Here is a 27,960-nt window from a genome sequence, read left to right on the forward strand (position 1 = left end):
CTGACACTTTAAACAGTGGGGAAGAAAATATTTGTTAGAAAATTCCCAGACAGTTCTAAGCCCAGCTGTATACATCAGAAAACAGTGGCTTTTTAACCTGGTATATTTGGGTTTGAGTACTCTTACCTTGTCCTTTTAGCTGGCTGCATCTATGTTCAGTGAAGGTGTAACCACCAACCTCTGGGCTGCAGATAGAGTGGGGGAGAGGTTACTGCTATACGTGCAGCTGATCCTCTGATGGAACAAGCTTCATACTTGGATGTTTCTGAGTGTGCATTACTCATAAGACATTTAAGCCAGGCTGCTGTGATGTTAGATTTTACAGACTTACAAAGTCTTGAAGCTGCCAGAAGTGGGGGTACATGCCAATATTTGTGTGTTCAGAGTTTGCAAATTGTTTCTTGAGAAAGAAGGATGCATAAAAACACGGGTCATGCTCAGCTATGACAAGATAAAGGGTCCTGGTGTAGAAACTATGGATTTCCTACATCTCAGTGGTCTTTATTTAAGTTTAATCAAATAATAGATTACTCTTTTCACGTGACTGAAGGAAAAGATTAGTCTCTAGGACTAATCAAAGGAGACTCCTCCAGCCAGGAACTATGGAGAAAATGTAGTGCTGAGCTGGAAAAATGTGAGGGTTTTAATGTGTGGTTAATTTGCTAAAAATATTGTTGGAAACATAAGAATGTTTTTTCCTTTTATCTTTCAGTGAAAAACAGATTCAACAGTAAGATACTACAAATTATCCAATATTTTTGTCCAACTTATGTTTGAGTACTTTGTCTTAACAGATTTCTAAAATGATTTATAATTGACCAGTACAAAACAACATTTAGCACAAGAGAAAATACAGCTTAAGATGCTGGTTTAATTTCATTTGCTTTCCCTTAAAGAATAACGGGAAGCCTCATAGAAAACATTTTATTTGGAAAGAGCCTGAAGCAAGGCTTTTTGGCACTCAACACAGGATGTCAGTTTGGTCCTTTCTGACACCTCTTTTATATGCAAATACAATGAAAACCCAGTAAAGGGGAGAAAAAAAGACTTACCTTTACTTTGACTATAAAGTTAGGGACCAGCCTTAGAAAATCCTGTGACCGGACTGATTTAGTGTTGGGGTGCTAGAAAATCTAGATTAATTTCCTTTTCTTTCTGACTTGCTGTGTTTTATGCTCAGCAGATCACTTCATCTCTCTCTTTCTATAGCTTTTGTCCTTTTAGTCTGAGTTGTTGTCCTTTGTCTTTTTACACAATCCTGCCCAGACTGAGAAACCAGGATCTCTGGGTACTATTGTAGCACAAGAAGTTGTTGCTTGTTGCTTCTCATTTAAAGCTATCTGAGACACTTGTAATTTATTTAACAGTAACATTAGGTATCACAATTGAAACCACTTTTCTTTTAAAATACTTGTGAGTTTAGTCCAATTTACATGAATCAGCTTTATTAAATGACCCAAATAACAGCAACTGTGATGTCACAAAAAGAAAGCTTACGACTTCAAGCATTGAGTGATGAACAGGCGGAATGAGTATACAACATCGAGTCTGGTATTGAAGGCAAACAAAGGGAAAGCTTCTCAGAGTGAAGTGGGAGTTTGCATAAATAAGGGCTTACACAGCCAGGAACTCTTGAATCCGAGATACTGGATTAACCAGTATCTTTTCGCAAGCTAAAATTAGTTTATTCTTTTTTGATGCTAGCAGCCTGATCTGTAGCTGGGCTTCCACCAGGCTGTTGTATTTGGATGCCACCATTTTGGAGCCATATATTTCCCGCTTCCTTTATTGTATCTCTGTGGCCTGTCACACACTTCCACAGGCAGAGCAACCCACGCAGACATTCTCATAACTCTGTTACGTGAATCCTGATTTTGTAAGCACTCTCCAATTACAGATAACCTCTCCAAAGAGCCTCCTGGATGTAAGCCAATGCCACCTCAAGCAAGTACTTCATATAAATCCTTCTCATAGCTTTGTCAAGCACTGTTTTAAAAATAGTAAAGGAATCAGTTGTTCCCACTATTTATTTTGCTTGTTTATGGTTCTCCTTCCTAAATCCAGATGTGAAAATTGTCTCTGCCTTTAGAGGGAGTCAAGCATGTCCAAGGGGTATTTCTCTGAGATGTATAAGCTTGAAAGCTCTGTGACCTTTGTTTTAGCTCTGTGTTTATCCAGTGCAAGCATTTATCTTGTCCTTTTCTGTGCTGGCAGATGGGAACAGTGACAGTACGCCAGCCGTTCAGTTTAAATGAAGTTTACAGCCTGATACAGCTGTACATGGAGATGCTGTGCTATCAATTAGCTTTCATACACTACACATAAACAGATTCCCCAAATTGTCACAACTGTTCCTGTATTTTGTCCGTTGAATAAGCACAGTTATGTCCTGGCAGCAGGAGGCTTCACACAATGTGTTCTTCCACAAGGTAAACTCTGTTTTTTTTTCAGCTGGGAGGTCTCCATGTGGAATTCTAGCTAAGTCAAAGGCAGTAGTGTTGAGGATTCATTGGAAACAGCCAATTTAATCCCCCAGCTAGCTCGAGTATGTTTTGTTCAATTTGGTCAAGGAATCCAGGCTTATAAAATGACCTTATAATGGGTTTTGAGGAATTGTTTACATGAGAGAATCAAGAGAGATGAAAAACAGAGAGGGTCACTCTTTAGAAATGGGCTGCATACAGGAAATAGGAAACGTATGTGTCAACTTTGCTTCCAAGTTCCAACACCGACATGAAAGAAGACATAAAGAAGGCCATTTCAGGGAAGAAGTTTCCACTTGCCTGTATAGGTTGAATAACACATGGCAGCTAAGAGAAGGCAACATTTCTGAAACATGGATAATAATGCTATTGTTGCAATTTCTGGTTAGGATAAGCTTAAAAACAGTGTTCAAGGGTTCCAGTTTCCTCTTCAGGACAAGAAGGTAAGAGAGGTACTGAGTTCTTTGCACACTTGTCATTCTGCTCTATTTTGGATAAAGTGAAGCGCTCAGCCTGATGCTGAACTAGCCATAGTATTTCACTTGCTTTTAATTAAATTGAACTCATCCATTAGTTGCAAGTGCCCTGTCACTGCAGTTCATAAGATTGTTTTTCAAGTATTGTACTCAGTGGAGCTGCAGAGGGATGTTTTCCCACAGCAATACACAATGATCAATAGTATCTTCCCACTTTATGAAATACCATGCTGCAACGTTTTTAAAAGAAAAAAGTAAAAAAGTTTTATATTTTGAAAAGAAATGTTAAATCTTAATCCTGATTTACTTCAACATCTTTACCACTGAGCTCAAGAAAAGAAGATTTGAACTGCTCATATGTCTTTTCATTTCACACTGAATTTATAGGAAGTTTCCAAATAATAACGGTCAACTTGGCAGGAATAAATGTAGACCAAATGGTGTAATCCCCACAAGGAAGCATAATTCTCTTATGAAGTATTTACAATAGCAAGCTTGGAAATCCAACAATAGGTTATATTGTTAATAGGTTGTTTATAGCATCTTTTATTGACTGATTCATTCTTAATGGTAACAGATTTAGTCACCTAACATTCTTCATGTGGCAGGCAGTTCGATGTCCGCTGTTGCTTTAAGAATCCTCTCAGGTAGCAGAAAGTACCGTTCTGACATAAGTCAATAAATAGGACATAAATAGGACCTTGCAAGGTTCAGAATTTCCCTGAAATGTAGCTGAACTTTCTGATGCTCCCTTCCTGTGACCCTCCAATAACCCTTATCTCCCCTGCCTTCATGACCCTTTAATGTTTCCCTGGCTTTCCATTCCCTTCATCCTCCTAAAGAGCTTGGCTGCTTCCCAAGTTGGATTCATCCAATAGGCCACCCTCCTTGGAAACTCTCCCAGTCTTTGAAAGGGCCTTGCAATAGTGTGGCCTCAATGCTCGTTTGCAAATTTAAATTTCACATACGGTTGAACCAGTCACCTAACCGAATCACACACACAACCTGGTCAAAACTGGCAAACTCCTGCAGTGGGAAGTTGTGGTACAAAGTCATCAGCCTTCTGTAAAGTTAAGATCAGAAAATCTAGGCCTTCTATGAGGAAAACAAGGGAAAGGCTTTGGGATTTGTTGTACAAATAGCTTTTGTAATACTTTCTACACAGCAAAGTTTTTTTGCGTTAAGGGAACATTGCTGGTGGGGGCAAAAATTGTTTCTTTAAAATGGCATAGCACCAGTGTGAAGCTAGCTGCCCGAGTATCATTAATTGCTGCTGTCCAAACTGCTTGTAACCTTTGTTTATTAGTTTGTAGTATTTTTTTACACTAGATATTATTATAGATATTACACAATTATACATTGTGTAGGAGTCAGACAAAAAAATCTTTTTTGATATCTGAAACAAAAATTCCAGTGCTACAGTTTTACATATCCTTTAACATACATTATATGCTTATCTGGTAGCTTCAGACATGAGAGGATACTGCAGTCTTGTACTTTACTATATTTTTCCACAGACAGCAGTTATCTAATAGAATTTTAGAGGAGATGTTAACTTTGAGTGCTAAGTATAATGTCCCTCAAGAATTTTATTTTTAACAACTAACTGCAACACACTTGTTCACAGAGATTTGTTCCAGGACAAATCACATATTGGCTCTGATAGTCTTCACATCTTCCAATTTGCATACAAACAAATCTGAGTTTCACCGGAGATTTTGTAAAATGAGAAAGTGTCACAGGTGTCCCTGGAATATGCAACTTTGTGAATATTTAAGCAAGCAGTGTGAATGCAGCAATCTAAACATCTCTGAGTGCCTGGCAAGAAGATGACTAATGGTGTGAACCTGGTGACAACTCGTTTTTTCACTATTGCCCATGTCCTTAAGGTATCCCCTAGAATATTTATGAGAGACTAGAATCAGCTCAGTGCTTCTCGGTGGCAAAGGCAAAGTTTAGGTTTGCCATCTCAAGGGTGAGACAAAACTGTGCCCTCACCCTTGGGCAAAGTAAAATTCAGCCCCTGGGTTTAAAGTTGGGAGTGATAAGGGTGAAAAGGCTGCTGAGTGGGACCAAAAGTCTCCCATGGTGACATGACGAAAGAGCAGTTCAGAGCAGATCCGTGTTGGTTGGCGACTGCAGAGAAAGTGACCTGAGATGGGTCAGTGGGATCTCTGGGTAGATAAGTTTGGGAGTTAGGAAGTCTCTGAAAGTTTGGAAGGGTTGAGATAAAGTTTGGAATATTTTGTAAGGGCAAGGTGACTCTTAAGTTGAAGGAAGAATTGCTAACCCCAGAGCAGTGGCCATTACACCTTGCCCCTGTCCTTGGTGGCAAAATAAGCAATAATCAGCTCTTTCTTCTATTATAGATGAAGTAGACCATGGTGACCTTGCTATCCTTGGCAGTTGCCTGTCTATGCAACCTCTTGCTTGCTTATAACTAAAACTAGTCTGCCAGTTAATTTTTTGTTCTTGCAATAAAACAACAGTCTTGACTGTAACATGCTTACAAATTGAATTTCATTTTCTGATCCTTGGAGGACCAGCACAAAAGATTGTCTCCGTGAGGAACGAACATTTAAGTGATACAACACAAAGTTGTCTGTATACAGGGTTAGGCTGCAAATTGAAAAACTGAAATAAGTTTAGCACTGTCTTCTTGGGACTAAACAAATACAGTGCCCTTAACGTCTCTTCACATGACATGTGCTTCAGCCCCCAAAGCATTTCAGTAGCCCTTGCTGATAAACTTGCTCTTTTTAATTAATATCTTCCCTGTACTGGGAGAGTCCAGACTGGTCAGAGAATCTGAGATACCACCTCACAAGTGCTGAGTAGAGGGGCCTAATAATTTCCTTCAACCTACAGACTGGGAATGCTTTTCTTGCTAACTACCCCTTTGGAGACTGGACATTAACATCCCTCTTCTAAGGGACTTATTTTCATTTTTCTTAAGACATGGAAATTATGTTTAACTATCAACATAAATGGCTTAGAAATTAAAGACTGTGTCAGAAATACCAGTTCTGTCAATAACTGAAAATAAAGCATATTAACTTTACTCAAAACCACATGTATTTCAGCAGCTTCAGTTTGTGCGAACTCATCTTCTTTCACGTCCTTCATGACTTTACACCCTTTGAGACTAGAATTTCAGATTTACATTGTTCAGCTGATCATTGGGGGTAGGATATATTTGATATTATTTGTCTGCTATTTAAAAATATAACTAAGTAGTAAGGTAAACTGAACCTTGTGATAAGCTACTGGTTGGTAACCTTAGCAAAAGAGATAGTGTTTATTAATATGTACTGATTTAATTTGTTTCATGTTCATGTAAAACCAAAAGGCAAAGCGCAAACTCTCAGAAACTCTCTTTCCCTACTGAAATTGCCATTAGGTGCGGTTTTCCAGCTGTAAAGTCCATAGTATATTCTGTGTGGCCCATGAAACAGAATTAAGAAGATGGAGCATCATGCTGAATAACAGACTTTCCCAAGCTCTTTATACGTAAGAGAGAAAGAAGTTTCTTGAAATGTTGTACACTCCATGGAAACAGACATCAAGAAAAAGAATGTGAACAAAACCTGTAACGCTCTGCCAAGTGCTGGAGAGGCCCCTGCTGTTGTCTCTAGCATCTTGCCTTCAGAACAGGTTTCACCGTCTAATGTGTCAGATCTTTCCAGAATTTTGCCCAAAGTTGTACATCTAGAAGCTGGACCCCAGAAAAAGCGACCAGGCACTGCAATAATATCAAAACGGTCAGATTCTTCAAACATGTCACGGATGCCACTCAATCGACCCATCATCCCACCAAGAAGACCTTGCTTCAGGGTATGCTATATCTGTGGCAGAGAATTTGGGTCACAGTCTATTTCTATACATGAACCTCAGTGCCTAGAGAAGTGGCACATTGAAAACAATCAGCTACCAAGGCACCTCAGAAGAGCAGAGCCCAGGAAACCCGAGGTCCTTACTGGTGATTCCTGTACACCTGCAGCTGAAAATGAGGCAGCTTATCATAGCGCTCAAGCCCAGCTCCTGCCCTGTGGAAACTGTGGCCGAACCTTCCTTCCTGACCGTCTCATTGTACACCACAAGAGTTGCCGAGGAGGTAGCAGCAGTATGGGGCTGTCAAGCTCTAGCCCCCGTAAATCTTGTAAAGGCCCAAGCTCTGTGTCTGGCTCAGCAAGTGATGATCCATCCAAGACCTGTCAAGGAAAGAGCGGGGCTGCCCCAGCCGTATCAGACAAGGTAAATTGCTAAACATGTGCTGTATGAAAGGGTGTGGATGCATTTTGATGCTAGGCACTCCAGAGGAATCTGGGTCCCCATCAAATTTAAAATCACTTTCCTTCAGAAGGATCTTTTGGCTCCGTGCAAGTGTTTCTCTAGTGATTAGCAGGTAAAGGAAAAGGGGAATACTGTGTGCCTAAGGGAAACTATATATTCGTATTTCTTTTGATTTTCCTGTTGAAAGGGAGTAGTTCGGTTCTCATACTCTGTGGTCCTGTGAGAGTTACATCCCCAAAAGGGACTGTTCTGTGCTGTTGTCCCCTAGGAGATTTTGTTGAGCAGCTTAGGCAAGATTTGCATGTTATATGTTTTAGCAGGTTTTAGGTATTTTTATTTAGCTAATATGAAATAAAATGTTTTGTTATCCTGTAAACACTCCCGTGATTTTCATTTTTTACCGTTATTCTTAACCTTGGCGTGGAACACAAGTTTACTGAGGACTGCATGTTCAAAGGCAGCAACTCAGAGTATAACAACAACAAAATAAGACTGCACATTTCTTTCCACTGAATTTGATTCAAGATCCAGGAATAAAGAAGCTGATTCACATTATCCAAAAGCTACACAAAGTTTTGGAAAATGGCATATTTCTGCATTTGTTTCTGCACAAGTTGTCTTTTGGCCAGGAGTTTTGTAAAAGATAGATGTCTAAATTTAGGCCCAGTGTCTAAAATAAAAGGCGCTTTTTTTTTTTTCCCTGATGAGTGTTGGACTCCTGATTGCCTACGTTACATTTGAAAATGGGATGTAACTTTCTCAGTCACCAAAGGAATGCAATGCTATGCAGAACATTTCTTAAAATGTTTTAAAAGACAAAGCATGCTGTATTTCAGTTTTTCAGCTGCTGAATATAATGGAGGTAATAGCATTATCCTAACAAACATAAGAATAAAGACAATGTGATGCATTTTTATACTACTCTATTTGAGCCCACTAATTGATATATATTGGCAAATTAGATCCACTCCTGACGTCTTTTGTCAGCAAATTGCAAGCAACCCGCAAAGAGTTCAAAGTGCTGCACAGGTGCATCTATAGCTATAGGAAAGGTGATGTTCTTGTTGTGTTACACTACATCGTACCATTTACCAAAAAACCTGGCATTGCTTTAAAGCTGACTGTTCAATGAAAGGCATGGGTATGAAGCAGAGAGTTCTGTCCATGACACATAATTCTGTATCTTTAAAAAAAGAAAGCGGGAGGGTGAATGTCCATAGTTATAATGTCATAAAAAACCCAACAAGTTTAGAGTGTGGCTTGGCATTGAGAGTGACTCTGTAAAAATGTTGCCCTCTTGCACAACATATCTGCTCCCTGTGTGGATTCAGTCACATCTGGTGACTTGTTGAACAACAACTTTATTACCACTTTTTACTTCTGTGAGCTCCGCAGAGCCAGAATGAAATGTATTCGAATCTGTTCTCTCTTCTTTGTGAACAACAGGTTTCTTCCTTTACTTCCAAGCAGTTACAGTTCCTAAGTTGCAGCAGAACTAATGAGGCTGTACAGCTTGCTGTTTGTAATTGACTCTGAAGGACTTTATTATTAACAGTGATTTTCAGGAAGGGATGATGGATTTTACCCCTCTGAGATCCTTTATTATTTTTAGAGCTGTCCTTTTTTACAGAGGTGCACATGGGAGGCAGACACAGGAATGGAAAGAGTGAAAGAAATATCCCGAGATCCCACGGGCTGTTTAGGACTGGCAGACTGCTTCTATAGGTGGTCAAATGAAGCCTGTTTTCCATAGGTTTAAATTTTCTGTGTGAGGGTCTCCACCTCCAGTTGAAAGGTCCACACATTGAAGGATGTTGAAAAGCAATAAGCTCATGGAAGGACTGCAGATTCACTATGAACTGGGATGAGGTCTAGGTCTCCTCTACAGTCTTCATCTTTTTCCAGCATATGGTTTTAATTTTGCTCACCTTACCAGCTACTCAGCTGCTTATTAGTTCTGTTAAAAAATAGCAGTAGTGGAGCAAAACAGCAATATGCTTTGGTCTTGGCAGGAAAGCATTTGGGTCAGTCTGTGTCTCACTTAACAGGCCTATTCACTGTGACAGTGAATTATTTAAGTACCTGTTTAAAGTCCTGATTCCGCAAAAAGGTCAGAGGCAAGGAATAACTGAAAAAAACCCCAACCCTTATGTAAGTGTATTTAAGAAAGGTAGTGCTACTGTCAAATTAATTTATGCAATGAAAGATGTCCTAAATTAAAAAGCTGGGTTTTCCTTATTTTAAAAATAAAGATTTGGTGGTACACGTGAAGGGCATTTTAACTTTACAACTGCAAGCACTTTTTCCTGTGTGCCTCTGTCCTGGACCTCTATCCCTTAGCAAATGCAGGATCAGCCAGACCAGTATCAGTATGGACAAACACTTAATCACTTTGGCATTAAATGCCTTTAGAGGTGGGGACTCAGCAGCATCCATAAGCCACCTCTTCCACTGACTGTCCTCACTCAGAATGCCTGAACACATCTGAGCTAAACATGTCTGGCTGTGTAAAACAAACAAGAGCTTATGCTTAAGAGACTTCCAAGGATCACACCAGCTCAGAAATTCTGGTTTGGATTCTGCTGTGGTACCCCAGGCAATGGAAGTGATGTCTGGAACTACTGAGATTCAGACTTGATCTAGAGCAGAGTGTGCTTTTTATTCTTTCATAGACTAAAATGTCTGCTGCATGCAAGTGAGTGTTAATGACTTGCTGTGGGTATATGTGTTACAGGTTATTTTGACAACAGATAATGCTGATACTAAAATCCTATCAGACGTGTCACTAGCATCTGGTGCTGCCATCTGCTGTTTCCTTCTTATCAAGTTAACTACCTAAAAATATTTCAGTGATCTTCCTTTACTGTACTGTAGTGCATTTTAACACCACATAAGTCTTGAAAACATGTGTAACAACAAAATGTTGATGTTGTATCCTGATCTAACATGAAGTCATGTAGTCACTTGGTAAAATGAAAACTTCAGATGCTGTGTAATTCTAATGAAGGATAAGCTTTGCCTCGGTTGCGGCAGTTTTGAACATCTTTTTAGGACAAAGCTGACAAATACTGTAATGCTGTAAATACAGAAAGTTAGATGAGGATGGACAGTAAATGGATAGTTTAAATGAAACTTATTGAATATTATCAATGAGAATGAGTGAGCTTCCTGTCTTTCTGCTTTTATACAAACGCTGCATTCATAATACTGAGGTATTTCTTCCACAAGATAGCACATCAGGAGTAAAATGCAATATTCTGGTGCTTCCAGTGGAGTAAATCTTTAATTACCTGTGTAACCTGGCAGAATAACCTTGCTGCTCAAGGAAATTTCATACACAGGCGTATGACCAGTCCAAAAGTTAGTCTGTTGTTGTGTCAGGGCAGTGGCTGAAAGCACTCCAGAAGGCTGTGAAATGCACCTTTGGATGGTCATGAGAGCCATGACAGAGCTTGTCCCTGTCCCTTATGCAAAATGCCTCTTACTTTCCGGAGAGGAATGGATGGAAATGGCTGCTTTCACACAACACGATATTGTTGCTACAAATTTGCACCAATCTTTTCCTGAATCTCTGTTCCTTGGGCGATTCAAGCCTATGATGAGAGCTCTGGCCTGGAGCAGGAGGCCTCCCCTCCTCCCATTAAAATACACGGATAATTAAACTAATAAGAAAGATGGGGGTGTGTGCAGTCTTGGATGATAAATATTTATGGAGGGGAGTTTGGGAGTCAGTCTAATTGAGTGTACTTAAGAAGAAATTAAAAGCTTTGTGCAGTATGGGAGGATCTGACCTCATGTAACACCACAGCAGCTGCCTGGGGCTAACCTCAAGTAATGTCAGGTCTATTGAAAATACATAGTTGCGTAGCCCTCTGAGCTAAATAACTTCATTCATGGTCACACAGACATACTTAGCAGTCTTGGAGAAAAAAGAAAATACTGAGACACCAGAGGAAAGCCTAACTGCACTGCTAGGTATTTGTAGGTATTTTTATAATAACACATATCCTCAGAAACAGACCTTCCCTACAACCCTTTTTAAAAGTGAAAAACAAAGCAGTGAGCAGACAGCCTAGTCACTGGCCTGTGAGTAGTTTGGGTTGGAAAATTGTGGTGATTCCAAAAATAGTTTAGTTTCAAACTGCAGGCCTCCAGATGTGACATTTGGGATAGGCACACTCTGAAGAGAAAAAGAAATAAAGGATAAATATCATCAGCTGTAGAAGTTCCAAATAAAGCTTATCATACCTCGTATTCCCCAGTCAAGCCACAAAAGAGGTGTTACTGCCACTATTAAGGATATTCTCCTTCATGTTTTATTTTTCATCTTTTTAACATGTGTGTATTTACAGAGAAGGATTTGCGTATATAATTTGATGTGCGGTGATGGTTCAAACTCACTAAATTTCTGGAAAAAAATAATTCCATCCTTAGAGTGGTCTGATTCCTTCTAATTAATTCTGGTCTCTGCTATTGTTTCTGTACAGTTTTTAATTGTGGAAGTTACAAAACAGAGACATTTCTACTTGAACACATTTTTTAAACACTTTTTTTTCCAACAAATAGGATTTAGTTATGACTTAATCCCAATTGATAACTTTGGAAAACAGAATCCTCTGTTTAGCTGTAGACCTGTTTTTGCTCAGTTGCAGCACAAAATCCACCTATAAACTCTCTGTCAGGAGAGGAGGGATCACATTACTGCTCATTCAGTCTTTTAGTTTTCAGGTGAGACTACCAAAAGGACCTTCTCGGAACTGTGGAAATGTATCCAGATTGCACTGGATGGAGATCACTAACTTTGTCTTGCAGGTCCCTGGCAGCTATTCAGTAGTGGGACATCACAATGACTTTAGAACAAGCGTAACTGACTTGAATGAAGCAGTCAGAGTTACAACGCTATCTCCATTCACTACGGGTGGTTTTACACCCAGCATTTTTTTAGAAAACCATTTCTAAAGTGTTAAAGCATACACATAGCAAGCATGCACACTGAAATGAATCCTCTGACCTCAAGAGTTTACACTATAGTATCCTTATCTAAAGCTCTACAAAGCCTACAAAGAAATATACACTGCCTTCAGAAGACTCTGTGTCTGGATCCAGAGTCTTGTCTCCAAATCAGACAAGGTCTAGCTCAAGTGCTGAAGGAAGCAGGCAAAAATTGGTAATGAAAAATTAGAGGGCATTCCTAAAACAGCTGTTACTATATTCAGTTATGAATAGGAAGAGAAGGAGATATATATATATATATATAAAATACATAAAAAAATACCTTGTTATCGAAGATGGCTAGGGAAATTCCATTTGGAAGTTAAGAGGATGAAAATGTCTTTGGAAAGACTGTCTTTGGATAAGTTATATTTAAATTCACTGTGAGAACTTTCCAGATGAAGTCCAACTTTTCCCAGCAAAAATACACTTTGTAGAGTAGTATTTCTTCATGTAATTGAGTTTACATGTGTGATACAGGAAAGAAAGCTTATGCAGATTGTTCACTAATGACATTTTCAGACTGTAACATAAATGCAAGAAGAGCTGCCCAGAATTTCTTGAATACACTGATGGGCTGACAGAGGGAGTCGTAAATACTGGAACAGGTTATGCTTTGTCTTACACAGCAGCAGAGGAAAAAATGAAATCCCCCCACCTCCCTTGTTTGAGTGAGAAAGGCTTCCCGTGTTTGGTCTGGCATGGCTGTCCCTCCACCTTGTAGGAGGGCAGGGAATAGCTCGTCTCTTACTGGTATTCTGCAGTCAGGAGTGCAGGAAGTGCTGGCAGCTGTGAGACCCATCACTGTGCCCCAAAGTGCTGTCTCTGCAGTACGTTTTTACGCTGCTACTGGAGCAGGGCTGGTATTGACACCACGCCTAGCCCGGGACGTGCCTAAGGACACAGTCAAATCCATAATCTGCAATACCACAGTAATTATATGTTTTTCGAGCTTAGCATATGTATTTGTGGGGCTTGGGGTTGAGGGATTCTTGTCTTCTGTTGAGCTGTTTTTCTCTGCAAACAAAAGCAGATCTGCAGTGCAGAAACAATGACTTGCTTAGAGTCCACTTCTGCCCTCGCTGCAGTCACTGGCAAAGTTCACACTAAGGCCTGCAGGATAAACAAGCAACAGCTCCTATTTTGTGCTCCCCCCCCTATCCTGAAATATCCTGGATTGGTCTTAATCCTTCAAGGACAAGAATTCCACCAGCTAACTCATCTGTGGCAGAAGTAATGCGGGGTTAGGGACCGCAATCACAAGCCTGAGACAGCTGCCCTGGCTGTCCAACTTAAGACAGATGCTAAGGCTGGACACAGCGTTTCAACTGTGTTATGCCTGGAGGTGGGGTCTTTGTGCTACTGCACTGGACACCAGCAGTTCAGCTGAGGAAGCTTTTGTTGCTGCTTCCCATGTTACTTCTGTTTGGTAGATAAAAAAGGGGCTTCAACATTTAAGATGGACACTGTGCTGCAGGAACCTCATCAAGCAGGGGAGTTATTTCTGCACACGAAGACTTAGCATTTCCATGAACTTGGTGTGGTGTGAAAATAAAAGAGCTAAAACCTACCTAGCTAAGTATTAGTTAGGTGACACACATGAATTTTTAGCCCATTATCTCCAGAAGGAGCCTACCTGTTCCAGGTGGCCGGTTAATGAGGCAGTATCTCTTACAAGCTTCAAGACTGAATCCAGACAAAACAAAACTGCTATAAACGGTTACACTGATTTTACAGATATTAATCGGTTCCTTAATCTACATGATTGTTTTCATCTAAAGTTGTTCTGATTCAAAATGAATGTTGAAAACAGTATTTCTTCTTCTTCACAATTCTTATTTGCAGGCACAAGTGATAAGACGGCCACCAGCAGTGATTTGTTACATATGTGGCCGTGAGTACGGAACAAAATCTATCAGTATTCATGAGCCACAATGCCTGAAAAAATGGCACCAGGAGAATGACATGCTACCCAAGCACTTGAAAAGGTCAGAGCCCAAAAAGCCTGAAGTCAGTGCCGTACAAGGTAAGCTACAGACAAATGAGGAAATGGGAGGAAGAAAGTGGGAGGGAGGAAAAAAAAAAGAATTTTAAGCAGTAGCTTAATGATTTCTAAGTATTTCTTCATTTTGCTCCAAAGAGAAGGTAGCTATCATGGCTTGTTTTAAGCTTTCTTTTAAGTATGCTGTTCTCCTTTTGTGCTGCATCCATGAGAAGTGAGGCTAGTCGTTGCCTTGTGGGATATCCCTCCTGGGACAGTCCTCTTTACGTGTCAGTGTGCTCTGAATGAAAACACAAGAAAAGTAGCAACCTGCTTCACAGCTACATCACTACCTTTTGACTACTTTCAACACTGTAGAAAGGCATATTCTAAAATGGGCAAAAGCGCCCAAGAATAACGTGAGGACTTGACACATGCAGTCGAATACCCTTCAGGCAACATAGGGATAGACACTTCAGCCAGATTGTACAACTATAGTATTGGTTGTAAAAAAAGCCTGACGCTAACACTTAGCAGTGGTAAACAGTGAGCGGCCATGAAAATTGGAGTTCTGTGGTGAAATAGAAATACAATACTAGATGCATGATGACTGGTAGAAAATAAGGTATTTGTAAAACCTACCGATAACGTACACTGTAGTTTCAGGTTTATAGACGTGTTTATAGATAAAAACACACTATCTTCTAAAATGAACATCCGTGGATGTTGTTGGTCCCTTTTTATTCACCAGCCTTAGAAGCTTTCTTTTTGAGACATTATAATATAAGCACAGTGGGGAAAAAATATATGTAGTATAAAATAAACATTTTATTTATGCCAATTGTGTGTGTTTGTGCTGTGGGTTCTGTTTTGTAAGATGCCTAGATCCCACTTCTTCAAATCAATAAAAACTGATGATCCTCAGCACCTCACAGAGCTGGGCTCCCATATGTACCCCAGGGGTGTGTGCTTACTGTAGGAGCAAATGGAAACCTTATCTGTGCTTTGCCTGGAAGCAGCTCCCAGGACTTCCCCATTCCCACATAAAGTTATTTCACCATTTCATCTAAATGCTTTCCCTGGCCCTGCCAGCTGGTCTGAGCTACTTTGGGCCAAGTTTGGACCACTTGTTCACAAGCAGTTAACTCACCCACTTCTTTTTTTTATATATATTCCTCATAATTTCCTGCAGCTTCCCCTAATGTCTGGAAAAGTAGACAAATTCTCCTACAACTCACTGTGCAAGAGTCATACACTAGATCAGTTTACAGCAGTACAAAGAAATATGTCCCCAGAAGACACACGCAGAAGAGAGCAGGCTCACTGGGAACACTAACCAGCTGTTCAAAATAATAATAGTCGCAGCTCAAATAATATCAAATCAGGACTTCGTTAGCAGATGCTAAGCAGCAGAGTTGAATCTGCAGTAAAAGAGAGGTTCAAAAGACATTTTCGTTGTATTTTCTCTTTTTATTGTTAAGCTCTTTTTAATTATTACATGTTGAGTGGTAGAAAAAATGAAGAAAATGAGAATTCCATCTGACAAAGGCGGATGCAAAGGACAAATCAGGTTATTTTGAAATACCCTTTTCTTATTTTGAGGCAGTGGAAGCAGCAAGACAACCACTCTTTGAGAGAACAATCCAGGAGAAGGCTCCCAGATATGAATCAGAAAATTGTCTCATTTATGCAATGAGTCATATCAGGCGCCGTGCATCTCCTATGAGGTGTTGTGTGCCCACGGTTCCCCAGGGGACACTGACCTGCTTCCAGCATCTGTCCCTAAATGCCTGCTGATGCAAGTCTGATCAGTTCTGTAGCTTGAGCTGAAATTGTTGTTCCCCCTGCGGTTGCCTCATGCTCCTGGCCTCGAGAAAATAATCTCAGTGTTGTTCTTTTTCCGTAAGACTTACTCTCGATCATCTGGTAAATGCTATAACTGACCTTGAGACCACATACACGTACTGCATGTCTCACAGTTTCTCAATTTAGGGAGAAGGGATTACCCCTGTTGTTGAATGGAACAGGCACTGTTCAAAAAAAGCTCAGAAATATTAACTGCTTACATAAAACTTTTTATAACTTACATAAATCTTTTTCTGAAAACTCAAGTGTTGCAGGGAGACAACCGCTGCCCTGATTACACAGTGTTTTGTTTGTGGAATGCCTAACACATGCCTGCAAGGAGAAAGTCATCTCTCTTTCTCTTTTTTTTTTTTTTTTTTTTTAATATTCAATAAACTTTCCAAAGTACAGAAAATACACGTTCATTTCCTGCAAGCAAAGGGGTTATTTGTCTCAGCCAAGAAAAGAAACACTACTTGGTTGCTCTTCTAACAAAAAGAACATTAGGAACAGGCATATTAAGAGATCTAAGGCTTATTGTGGTTATGTGAACCATTGGATATGAATCATATTAAAACTGTATGGGCCTTTAATGAAGAGCTCTATCATGTGCCAATGACAGAAACCATGGAATATTTTTATATGTACAAGTCCTTTTCTTTTAAAAATTGTCTGCTGCTAACAGTTCAAAGACAAAACCAATTTTTTAGTCTTTTTTTCTGTATTGTCATACCTTTTGAGAAGAGCAAAGCAAACATGTCTTCAGATCAAGCCATGTAGATTTTTTTATGCATGTACTTCAAATGAAAACTCTTAAGATCTAAATCCAGGTATTAAGCAACCTACCTGGCTTTTTTGGAAACCAGTTTGAAACAACACTATGTGAGAGTCCATTTCAAGATGAAAGTCCATTTCAAGATGAAAGTAAACAAGATTTTTTTATACTCAAATAAAATCTTGAAAATACATCTGATGTGAGTGTTTAAAGAATGCTCCTGAGCTTTCAGAGCAGTCACTCTTCCCACAGTGGAAAATAACTGAGGGTAAGACTGGATTAGTGTTTAGAAGACAATAGATGCATCAGTGCAATGACCTCACTGGAAGTCGTGGCTTAAAAGAACTGTAGGTTTTTTACTGTAAGGTTTTAGGCTTACCTAAACTTTACTCCACTTATTGGCAAAACTTGTATAGACTTCAACAGGAAGAAAATTGGGGCCTTTGTCCAGAGCAGTACAAAGAGCATAGTACCAAGTACGATACGCTCCCACCCATTGCCATGGTCAGATAACACATGCACATTAAACAGAACTTGAAGTAAAGCCAAAAAGTGAAATTTGCTGATAATAGTAAGTATGCAAAGATGTTAATAATTAGCTGAGAATGCATATCATAACACACAGCATGATGTTTTCTCTGTACTTTCATACAATACAAAATGATTCAGTTTGAAGTTAATTTAATTCAACCCTTGGGACAAAAAGCAGAGTCTTTTTTTATATATTTTTTACTCTTTTGCTTCTTTCTTTTCTTTCTTTTTCATTTGCAAAAGCAATATGGTTTGGTTAAACTGAAAGGCTCAGTCAACAGGTATTTCCTGAAAATATTTTCCATAAAGAGTTGAATGTGGGTCTCCAGAATGAAAGCTGATACTTTCTTTTTTTAATTTTCCAGCCAAAGTTTTCTATGATCTTGATTCTTTAAATGAGGCTGCCTGGATCAGCGCCCAGAACCAGCTAGTTCCATGTGATATTTGTGGGCGTACTTTTCTTCCAGACAGACTGATCGTCCACCAGAAGTCCTGTAAACCGAAACCAGCAACATGAAGTGGATGCAATACACATGCATGCATATGCATGCATGCTTACACACACGCACATGAATACACACGCATTCATCCATATCTTTCAGCCAAACCATTAGAGAAATAAAATCCACCTGGAGAGCCATGGGAATCAAAACTGTAGGGTGTCATCAGATCACATGACCCAAAAGTCTCCAGAGTAAAATCAGCAGTTGCTACTGTATTGTAAGGTCAAATATGGTGACTTTTTAGTCCAGAAGTAGCAAAAAAGCCTCCTCATTTCTGTTGTTCAGGTAGCATCACCTTGAAACCACAGTTTGAGAAGGATGGCATAAGAATACTTGAAAGTAATCATAGAATCATAGAACGGTTTATGTTGGAAGTGACCTTGAAGATCATCTAGTTCCAACCCCCCTGCCATAGGCAGGGACACCTCCCACTAGACCGGGTTGCTCAAAGCTCCATCCAGCCTGGCCTTGAACACCTCCAGGGATGGAGCTTTCACTACTTCCAGTTTGTTAGGTGGTAGATTTGTTAACTATCATCTTACTTCTCTCAAGCCTGTGCTTTGTTGAGTGCAGGAGAACACAAGTGAAGAATGCTCCCAGGTTGCTTTCTGAATCGCTGTGCTCTTGTCATCTCTGTTGGTCGAGGGTGGAATGCTCTTCAGGCCCATTCCTTTCACAGCCTTTCAGATCTAGCTATCTGGACCTTTGAAAGAAGTTGGGCCTTCTGCATGCATTTCCCATTTTACATGGTATGTTTGTTGTTTGCATTCAGCGAAGGGCAGAAAGAAATGAGCCATAGCTGTTAGGGGCCTTTCAATGCAGACACCCCCAAGAGAGTATCCCACAGGGATCTATCTTGTCGTCTTGCTTTTCCACAGATCTGTGAGACTGGGAGAGACGGTATAATGTCAGGAGCTCACTTGTCCGTGGGGACACTTGGCTACATGTCCCTTGCTCAGTGAATATATTCACCTACTGTTTCAGAAACTGAAGCTTCAGACAACTTTTAGGAAATGAGAGCTTCAATGAGGAGTAACTCATTGAATCTCAGTGGAAGCAAAGCCGGAGTCACGTTGATCAGGAAAATTCTTTGAAAATTTTGTTTTCCCTCTGTTGAAGACTTGTCTAGACTGACTAACCAGAGAAACTAACTAGACCCTTTGAGTTTGTTGTTTTGGGTTTTTTGTCTGTGTCCTTGTCCATCTTTGACACAAGACTATTCATTGACTCCCACTCAGAGCTTAAATCCATGGAGCACTCCAGTGTTTACATCCTTGTGGGACAGTGCAGCCCATGAAGCCCTTGACCGCTACTAGTGAAACATTGCCATATAAAGGCATCCAGCCATGGGGTGGAAGCAGAGACCGGCTGTTATTAGAAAACACCCCAAGAGTGCCCTCTTCTTGGAACATTTCTTGCTTAAGAATGATACTGACCATGTGATTTATCCTCAGCTCAATAAAACGATCACGCAAAAAATTTTGTAAGTCAGAGGAGCACATCTTTGTCGTGAACTTGGTAAAAGAAAACGTATTTTTATGTCAAGCCAAAACAAGCATGATGTGTCAGATGGATGGAATAAAATGCCACCCTGCCCTCTGTGCCAAATGTGACCATAACAGAGTGCCAGTATGAGCAAAAGGGGTAGGTATTATACAAGAAAACAGTGGGGAAGGTGTTTTAATGTGCTGTTTTGAAAAATACTATTATGTTACGTAGCAGAATCAGTGCCAAAACACGTCAGTGAATAGGTTAAACACATGGAGGAGGTAATATTTACTTTAACAAGGTACAGCAGAGAGCAATTTTTATTATTATTTTACTCACTCTGAAGTGTTTTATTAAGTAGTCAGTGAGGTTATTCAAAAGGTATGAAAAAATCCAATACAAGTTGTTAACCAGCAATATAGGCTTCCTGATATCATGAAAGAAACTGTACCTCATGTATGTTTTCACCTTCAGGCTTAAGGCCTACAGCTGGCTGTTATGTATTGTGTGACTGATGTGACTTTTCTCAGAGCATTCACACTTACTATTGTACTTGCAAATCAGATGAAGTGGATGTCTTCATACACACTAAAATGAAATATGGGTACTAGCAACTTTTTTTCTTTTCCAAGCTATCAAGCTGTGTGATTTGTGGCATAAGTGAAATAAGAAGTAATATCATTGTTCTGTTATTAGAGGAACGCTCCTGGCTCCAGCCCTGGCGGGCTGTTAATTCAGACTGGGAGAGGTACCAGCATTCTTTGGTGAAAGTAATTTCCAAAACAATCAATGGCACCTCAGCAGCCCTTTCATCTTCAGAATGAGAATTGTATTGTCTGAAGATAGATATCTTCAGGAGTCAAAGGTTCCGTTTCTGTTCTACAGTGCAAAGCTGTGTAAACCCCACAAATCTGTCCTTGTTAGTGTCTCCAATGTAAGGAGAGTCACTGGTGGAGCTGGACGGGTGCCATCCCTCCTCCTTTTGGCTGGGAGAAGGCATGTGGCCTGAGGAAAGAAGAACAGGGGCACTAGTTTGTGATTGCTAGACTGTCTCCTAGGAGCTGTTGGCAGGCAACATACATTGCAAGACCCTGGCAGCTGTTGTAATTCACACCAAGTGCTGGCCTGCTGATGAGTGGCTTGGTAACTGGAAGATTATGGATGTCATGCAATCTCACCTTTGTCTTCTCTCTTCCTCTTCTTGAACCCCGCTTCGTGTCAGACATGATATGCATTCTTTTACTACATATGCCTCACAGAGTCATCAAGATTCATTATAGAGTCACTTCAAGAGCAGAAACATGTTTTAAAGCAAATAAACAGCCTTTGCAGTCTTTGGCATTAAAAATTTAGCCCTGCCTCTTGGTGGGATTCAGATATCAGAGTCCCTGTGTCATTCTGAAAGTTGGAGTTGGAGGCCTGGTGATTTTAGATCTGTCAGAAATTTCACCTATAACAACAGTTTTTCTGTGTTTCATTGTTAGTTCTACTCTTGTCTATTTTTTATTTTCTGGATTATTATCCCGAAAAGCAATAAAATCTGCCTGATGACCTGAGCAGAGTGTTTATAAACAATCACAAAAGTACTGATATTAACTGTACTTTTAGTGTGATGTTGTGTCTTGCCCAGAAATACCACTATATGGGAGCTCCTGAAGCCACAAGCCTGAAGTATGGTTTCTACATCAGCCTTTGAGGGAGTCAAATAATGATTTGGCAAATTATGAGCTGCCTCTACTTATAGGTGATTGCTGCTGAGCTCTGAACTTAACATGGGATCTGTGACACAGTGTGCCTTACCACTCACAGAGGCAAGTCAATGTTGGGCTGTGAGGGCTGATGGCTATACCAGAGCACGCAGGAATTCAGCAGGAGGCAACACCCCTCAGAAAGACCTCAGAGGCTGTAACTTCCCTGTCCCTCCATAACATCGTGCGTACAATGCTTTTCAAAATATGTAGAAACACAAAAATCACTAACATGGGAATCCATATTGTCCCATTTCAAACACTGACAGGATATTGCTGTCCCTCACATCTCCAGGTTACTCTGTCATGAGCTTTTCTGCTAAGCTCACCAGCTCTGGTGTTAGTTTGTGCCAGTGTTGATGATGGTGAATTCTGTGGCAAGATTTGTTCGCTGGGGGAAATACTGACAGTGCCTTCATGGTTTGCTCTCAACAGAGTTAAAATGAAATCTTATGAGCATTTTTCATTATTGCTTGGCATTTATCAAACTGACTTTTTTGAAGAAGAGGAAAAGGAAATGAGAAATTGAGCTACTTTGCTTCCTTTGTCTCCATACTTTAGCGATTTGTCACTTAACCTTATCTCGTCCACTGTTGGCTCACGGTGATTTCCAGATCAATCCCACGTTTCCTACTGGCACAACACATTTAAAGAGCTGAAAAATGTTTTCTTGTACTTCAAAAACAATGACATTCCATCTAGTTTTTCACAAATATGCTGATAGCGGCTAAAACTATTCCTGGACAAAATATACAGAAAGTCAGAACATGGATTGACAACCAAAGTCCAATCACATTAAAAAAATGAGCATCCACTTTCAGACTCTAAATAAAAGCCCTGACTGATGTTTTAGTTCAGCCAGTTGGACCTACCAGTTCCAATTAAAAAATTACACATTTTAGAAAAGCAATCCTGAAGATAATAGTCAAGCTAAAAGAGTTTAATTGCAGACTTCAAAAAATTGGACATTAATGAAGGAACCCATAACTGCAGATAAATATTACATGTAAAGTAGTATAGTTTAGCAAGTTGAGAATGTCACAGTCCTTTAGTTCCCATACAAGCTTCAAAAGGTCCCACATCTTTAAGGGCAGTAGCAAAAAATACCCATCAGGGTTTAACAAAACAGTTTCATGGACCCTTTTTCTTAAAGAATACCAGCACTTAGTAGACCACAGCTTGAGGAATGAAAAAATTGTAAATGCAATGTCAGTTTCTATCTAAAAGATAGTGAGAACCTACATAGACCTGTGAATTCTCCCAGGCATAGACCTGGAAAATATCATGAAGTTCAACCAAGCCAACTGAAAGGTACTGCAAGTGGGTCGGGATAATCCCAAGCACAAATACAGGCTCATCAGAGAAAGGATCAAGAGCTGCCCTGAAGAGAAGGACCTGGGGGTGCTGATTGACGAGAAGCTCAACATGAGCCACCAACGTGTGGTTGCAGCCCAGAAAGCCAACTGTATACTGTGCTGTGTCAGAAGAAGTGTGGCCAACAGGTCAAGGGAGGTGATTCTGCCCCTCCACTCTGCTCTGGTGAGACCCCACCTAGAGTACTGTGTCCAGCTCCGGAGCCCCCAATGTAGGAAAGACATGGGCCTATTTGAGCAGGTCCGGAGGAGGTCCATGAAGATGATCAGAGGGCTGGAGCACCTCTCCTCTGAAGACAGGCTGAGAGAGTTTGGGCTGTTCATCCTGGAGAAGTCTCCAGGGAGACCTTATTTCATCATTCCACTACTTAAAGGGGGCCTGCAGGAAAGATTAGGAGGAATTCTTTATCAGGGAGTGTACTAATAGGATGAGGGATAACGGTTTTAAACTGAAAGAGGGTAGATATAGATTAGCTATTAGGAAGAAATTTTTCACTCTGAGGGTGGTGAGGCACTAGAACTTGTTGCTCAGAGATGTTGTGGATGCCCCATCCCTGGAGGTGTTCAAGGCTAGGCTGGACATGGCCTTGGGCAACCTGGTCTAGTGGGAGGTGTCCCTGCCTATGGCAGGGGGGTTGGAACTCGATGATCTTCAAGGTCCCTTCCAACCTAAACCACTCTGTGATTCTATGATATATAGCACCATATAGAAATTATGTTTTCAGCATGGGCTCCTGACCACTGACAATTTGTATACTTAAGCATACAAATGTTCAGGATTTGTAAACATAAAATTTGATTCTGTACTCACTGAGGCCAAGTTGCACACCAGCATATGGGTACAGGATTGAGATAGAAAAGCTAAGGGATCAATCAGATGTTGACTTGTATATGCCTTAATCAAACTAGTTCCTCTAGGTCTTTATGATGGCACACAAGATTTCATGGCCTATGTCTGTTTAACAACAGAATTTCATAATTGACAATTAAGCTCATTTTTATTACCCAGTTCAGGGAGCTGATCCATGGAGAAGGTATTCTAGGGAGGCTCTTGTCTGAATCAATATTTTCTTCAGGGCTCCTGTCTGCCCAGGTGGTTAGTTTTGCTTCACTATCAGTGGGATAGGGTTTCCTGAATTCTGTATTTCTGAATTATGTCAACCAAAGTAGGTTCAAATTAGTTTGCTGTGTCTGGAGACATGCCACACTCAGCAGGACAGTAGGATCATGCAAAAGCAGGATTCAACAGGGGGCATGAAGTCCACTAGGAAACAAAACTTACAAGCCTGGAAAACCCTCCAAGAAGTTTCCTGAGTGACTGTCTATGTTCTTGCATGCTGTTACTCACTTGCTCCTCAGTCAGTATCATAACTGACGTACACAGAGTATTATTGACTCTAGGGCATGCAAGGGTTAGAGACTCACCCTAAATATATATTTCTTCTGGCATTTGCAACTCAAGAAAAATCGTTGTAATCTGCATAGGGTTGAGAAGAAGCCATGATTATAGAACTGGAAAATCTACCTGACAAGTAGGACACGAGGAGCTCAGACTATTCAATTTTTCAAAAAACAGATTAGGAAGTGCCTCACTGGTGTCCTGTACATATCCAGATTACAGAGCCTTCTTTCCAGAAGAAAATATTTAATAGTCTCTGAGGCAGGAATTTTGTGCTAGACAGACTCAGAAATAAGAAACTCAGAACTTTGAAACAACGGAGCAGTATATTGAGATTTGCATTGGATTGTCTATGGCAGGATTTTTACAAACTAATAATGAACATTTTTTTAAAAATTATTCATAGGTCTAATATGAATAAATTCAGGCCAGCCTTGTGTTACATTATAGCCTGTTGGATATTGGACTAGAAGACTCGTCCAGATTATAACGAAATATAATAATTGATATATAGTTTTCAGGACAAAAACCAGTTTGCAAAAGTCTAAGTAATATATTGCAAGTAGCCAATGGTATCTCTGAATTAGGTAGTTAAGACTTCAAAGGTAGCAATTAAAAAGTAAAAACTGAAAGATGCATCTTTTAAAAGTATTTGCGTCGTCAGGAACCTTATCTGTCCAAGAATGTAGACCCCATCAAACATGTAAGTAACAAGAGCAAACTACTTCTGAAGTCACGAGCAGTTGACCTGGAGTAGGATTTGTACCTGGATATGGAAGTTGGATCAGACTGCAAAGTCTGATTGGGATAAGGAGGTCTTCAGAGCAGCAGTGGGAGAGATTTATGTACACAAAATTTTTGAGATACAGTCTCAAATGGAAGATAAGCTTCCATTTTCCATTTCTGACCATTTTCTGGATAGAAAGAGGAGATGATTGATTTCAAAACAAGTAAGTGTTTTGTCTTCATTGCTTTCTCTGGCACCTTAAGGGAAGAAAGATTTACCTAGGTTACCTCATTGGACTTGTAAATCTAAACGGTTAGGAAACTGGCTCTTTCAGTTTGGTTTCTTACTTTGTTTTTGTAATACATCCAATTCAAAACAAGTTATACTTACTACTGTCTATTTATACCAGGTTTAAAGGCTGGAAAGAAGCAAAAAAAGGGCACCATCAGATGTAGCTTGTGATAAAAACAGATTTCCAAGCCCTCCTTTGCCAGTCTACTCCCTCTTTACACAAGTGCTGGGTTTTTTAGTGTCTAGGAGGCAGACAGGATATTTCAGGAGCAAGATCAGAGCACAAGACTATGGTGCCAGACCTTGGCAGTGATGGAGTCCATTTGTCAACGTGTAGTTTACTTACAAAAGAGAACCCCATGGGCCCTGTGCAGCCCAGACTCAGATGAGTATAAAAAAGCCACCCCAGCCTTCCCCACAGCTGTCTTCCTCCCTGCGTCCCCTCCTCCACCATTTAGCCTTATTTGATGCATTTGGACAGAGGTATCTTCTCTTAATACATCTTGCAAAAGTTACACTTCTCAGTATATTAGCATGGGGATGCAAAATATGTGCAGCACGGAAGAAGCAGGAGTCAGAAACAGGGGTCACACAGCACGCGCCATGTTACAAAGTAGTAAGCTGGATGCACTCAAATAATTCAGCAGAGCCACAAGGAGGGATTTTAATCCCTTAATATGTAATATTTACATTATATCACTGGAAGATAAGATTTAAAAAGAGCATGCAGCTTGAAAAACAGTTGTGGCTGTGAGAATAAAGAGGCTCAGTCTGTTCAGCTTATCGAAGGGAAGACAGAGGGGTTGTTTGATCTGCCATGCATGACGTATTTGAGCTCTGATTTTTTAAAAAACAAAACAAGTTCAAGGGTAGAAATGAGCACTTACAATCACAGAATTCCAGTTCTGCATACTTAACCTTGACATGCCCATGATCCTCTGTACGTTTTACAGTCTTATCTCATTTAGGTAACATAACTGACTAGATACCAAATTCTTCACTGATGTGGCACTAAAAATACTCAGCACAATTTCTGGAATATCTGATTTAGCAAAACTTACACTTCTTAAAAGACAAGGGAGGATACCCAGGCCAGTTTAACTCACCTCTTCTGAATCAGTCAATGGAAAGTATCTGCAGGTTCCTTAGTGTTTTCCACACATTATCATCTGTGAAGCTGACCTGAATGCCAGAGAACCCAGCCCCAGCCAGTTGGTTAAAATGCAACTATGGTATGAGGTGGTCTGGACAGGCAGTTTCTTTTCATGGGAAGTAAGAGACCTTTCTACTTCACCTGTGAGTCTGTGATTAAAGGAGATAGGTGCTTACATACCTCAAGGGATCCAGCTGTGATTAACTGTAAGCTGCCTAAATGATGGAGGGAGCTGTTGGCTTGTGCAAAGATTTCTCATGTATCAGGAAGGAGCTGAAGATGGTCTGTGGACTTGATGATGAATAAGTGACAAAGGTAATGTTAGGTAGCATAGTCTTTCTAAGAGTGAAGAATGAAGGGAGCTCCTATCCAGTAGAGTTCACAGCAAGGATATATATGTTATGGATGTCTTGAGGTTTCTTATTAGAACTAAGAAAAGGTTTCTGGAATCTTATCAGAGCTACAGTTTGATTTCTTCCTGTGACCCTTTCAAATTTTGGCAGACTCTGCTATTCTAAGGGAAACCTCTATGCAGAGAAGGGGAGGTGGCCGCATATGTCCCGAGGTCCCTGCTCAGTGGCTCCAGCCTGGGAACGCTAGCGCTGACTTCCACGTCCGGGGTGCACGCTGGATGTCAGCACATTCCAGTCAAGCCTAAGGGTTTCACAGCACTCCAAAAAGCTCAAGAAGAAAGACTCTTATCCTTAATAGCTGGCACTTCTTTGTAAGACAGTTCCAGCAATCCAGCCTGAGGTACAGGGAAAGATCAACTCATAGTTATCTGAAGCCAAAGTTTAACACAACACAGCCCTTATTCTGTTTTTTTCTGCTTCTTGAGGGTTTCCTTAGTCCAGCTTATAGACTCCATCTGTCTGTATCACCCACCATTTGAGTTCTGCAGTTGTTTTCATGCCCAAAACCTGTTTACAACACCTCTCATCACAGATGGTTGTTTTGCTGGTGACTTGTTTGGCTCACTTATGGGGTAGACTTTCATATTTTCTTTTGAAATTTACTTTTAATCATGTATTTTCATTCATTTAAATAAAATTGCATAGAAAATTCTGCACAGTACAATTACACTGATACAGCTAATTAGTTTAAAACAACCACATGAAATAGCTATTCCTTGGCATCCAAAAGCTGCAGTACCATACCAGTAAAGTGAACCAGCCCTTGCAGAACCATTTAGAGATCTATTTTATTGCCAAAATCAGCATGAAGATATGTCAAAGCTCCACTCCGCTCATTAGTGAAAAATACCATAAAAACCCAGCTTAGCTGGGATGGAGAGTGGCAGTCTCCAATGCAAGCAAGATGTTTGTCATGAACAAAAAGTGGAGCAGGACAAGGATGGCAGTTGTTGAGAGCAGTTCTGGTGCATACCCACTGCTTTTCCACATTGTGGTTACACAGATGTTTCCAATCAGTTCCGCTTGGGCCAACAAGGTCTGAGATTTTCTTAGAGGAAAAGCTGTAACTGAAGCTGACCAACAACATGGCTATGCTGCAGTCTGCAGCATTGTGTTCAAATGTCCAGCTAATTTCAATTTAGCAAGGTCTGATGTCAAAAGCAGTCTAATCATGATGGTCCAAATAGGCTAATATATTTTATTTGCAGGTAGATTTTGCAGTATGTGTGACGTTCCTTGCTGTTAAGGTCAAATTCTGAACTGCGCCTGCCTGAACTCCTTTAAAAACACCCAGGTATTGCCACGTATGTTGCATTTCTCAGTGTGCATCATCTTATGTTTTGGAGCAATAGCAAGCTAGAACCCTTTGAAGAATGCCAAACATATATGGGAAACCTGTTTTTTCAGTTACATGTTTTCTCAGAAAAACTTAGTTAAACATTTGTAAACCCTCTGACCTTGGGCAGTGAGAGAAATGAAGCAATTACAC

The 27,960-nt window shown here is 40.3% G+C and overlaps 1 protein-coding gene across 1 annotated transcript; it reads left to right on the forward strand.

The window, feature by feature from the left end:
• Positions 1–6,508: 6,508 nt before the first annotated feature.
• LOC309683091 (zinc finger protein 474-like) lies at positions 6,509–27,640 on the forward strand (the record flags this gene model as incomplete). The annotated part of the gene is given in 6 exon segments (XM_082497294.1): positions 6,509–7,213; positions 14,090–14,270; positions 27,475–27,521; positions 27,523–27,549; positions 27,551–27,610; positions 27,614–27,640. Coding segments are annotated over 6 exon segments (1,047 nt in total).
• Between the last annotated feature and the right edge of the window lie 320 nt (positions 27,641–27,960).

Source organism: Vanellus vanellus, assembly GCF_965231255.1.
Source record: "Vanellus vanellus genome assembly, chromosome: Z".
Lineage (NCBI taxonomy): Eukaryota > Metazoa > Chordata > Aves > Charadriiformes > Charadriidae > Vanellus > Vanellus vanellus.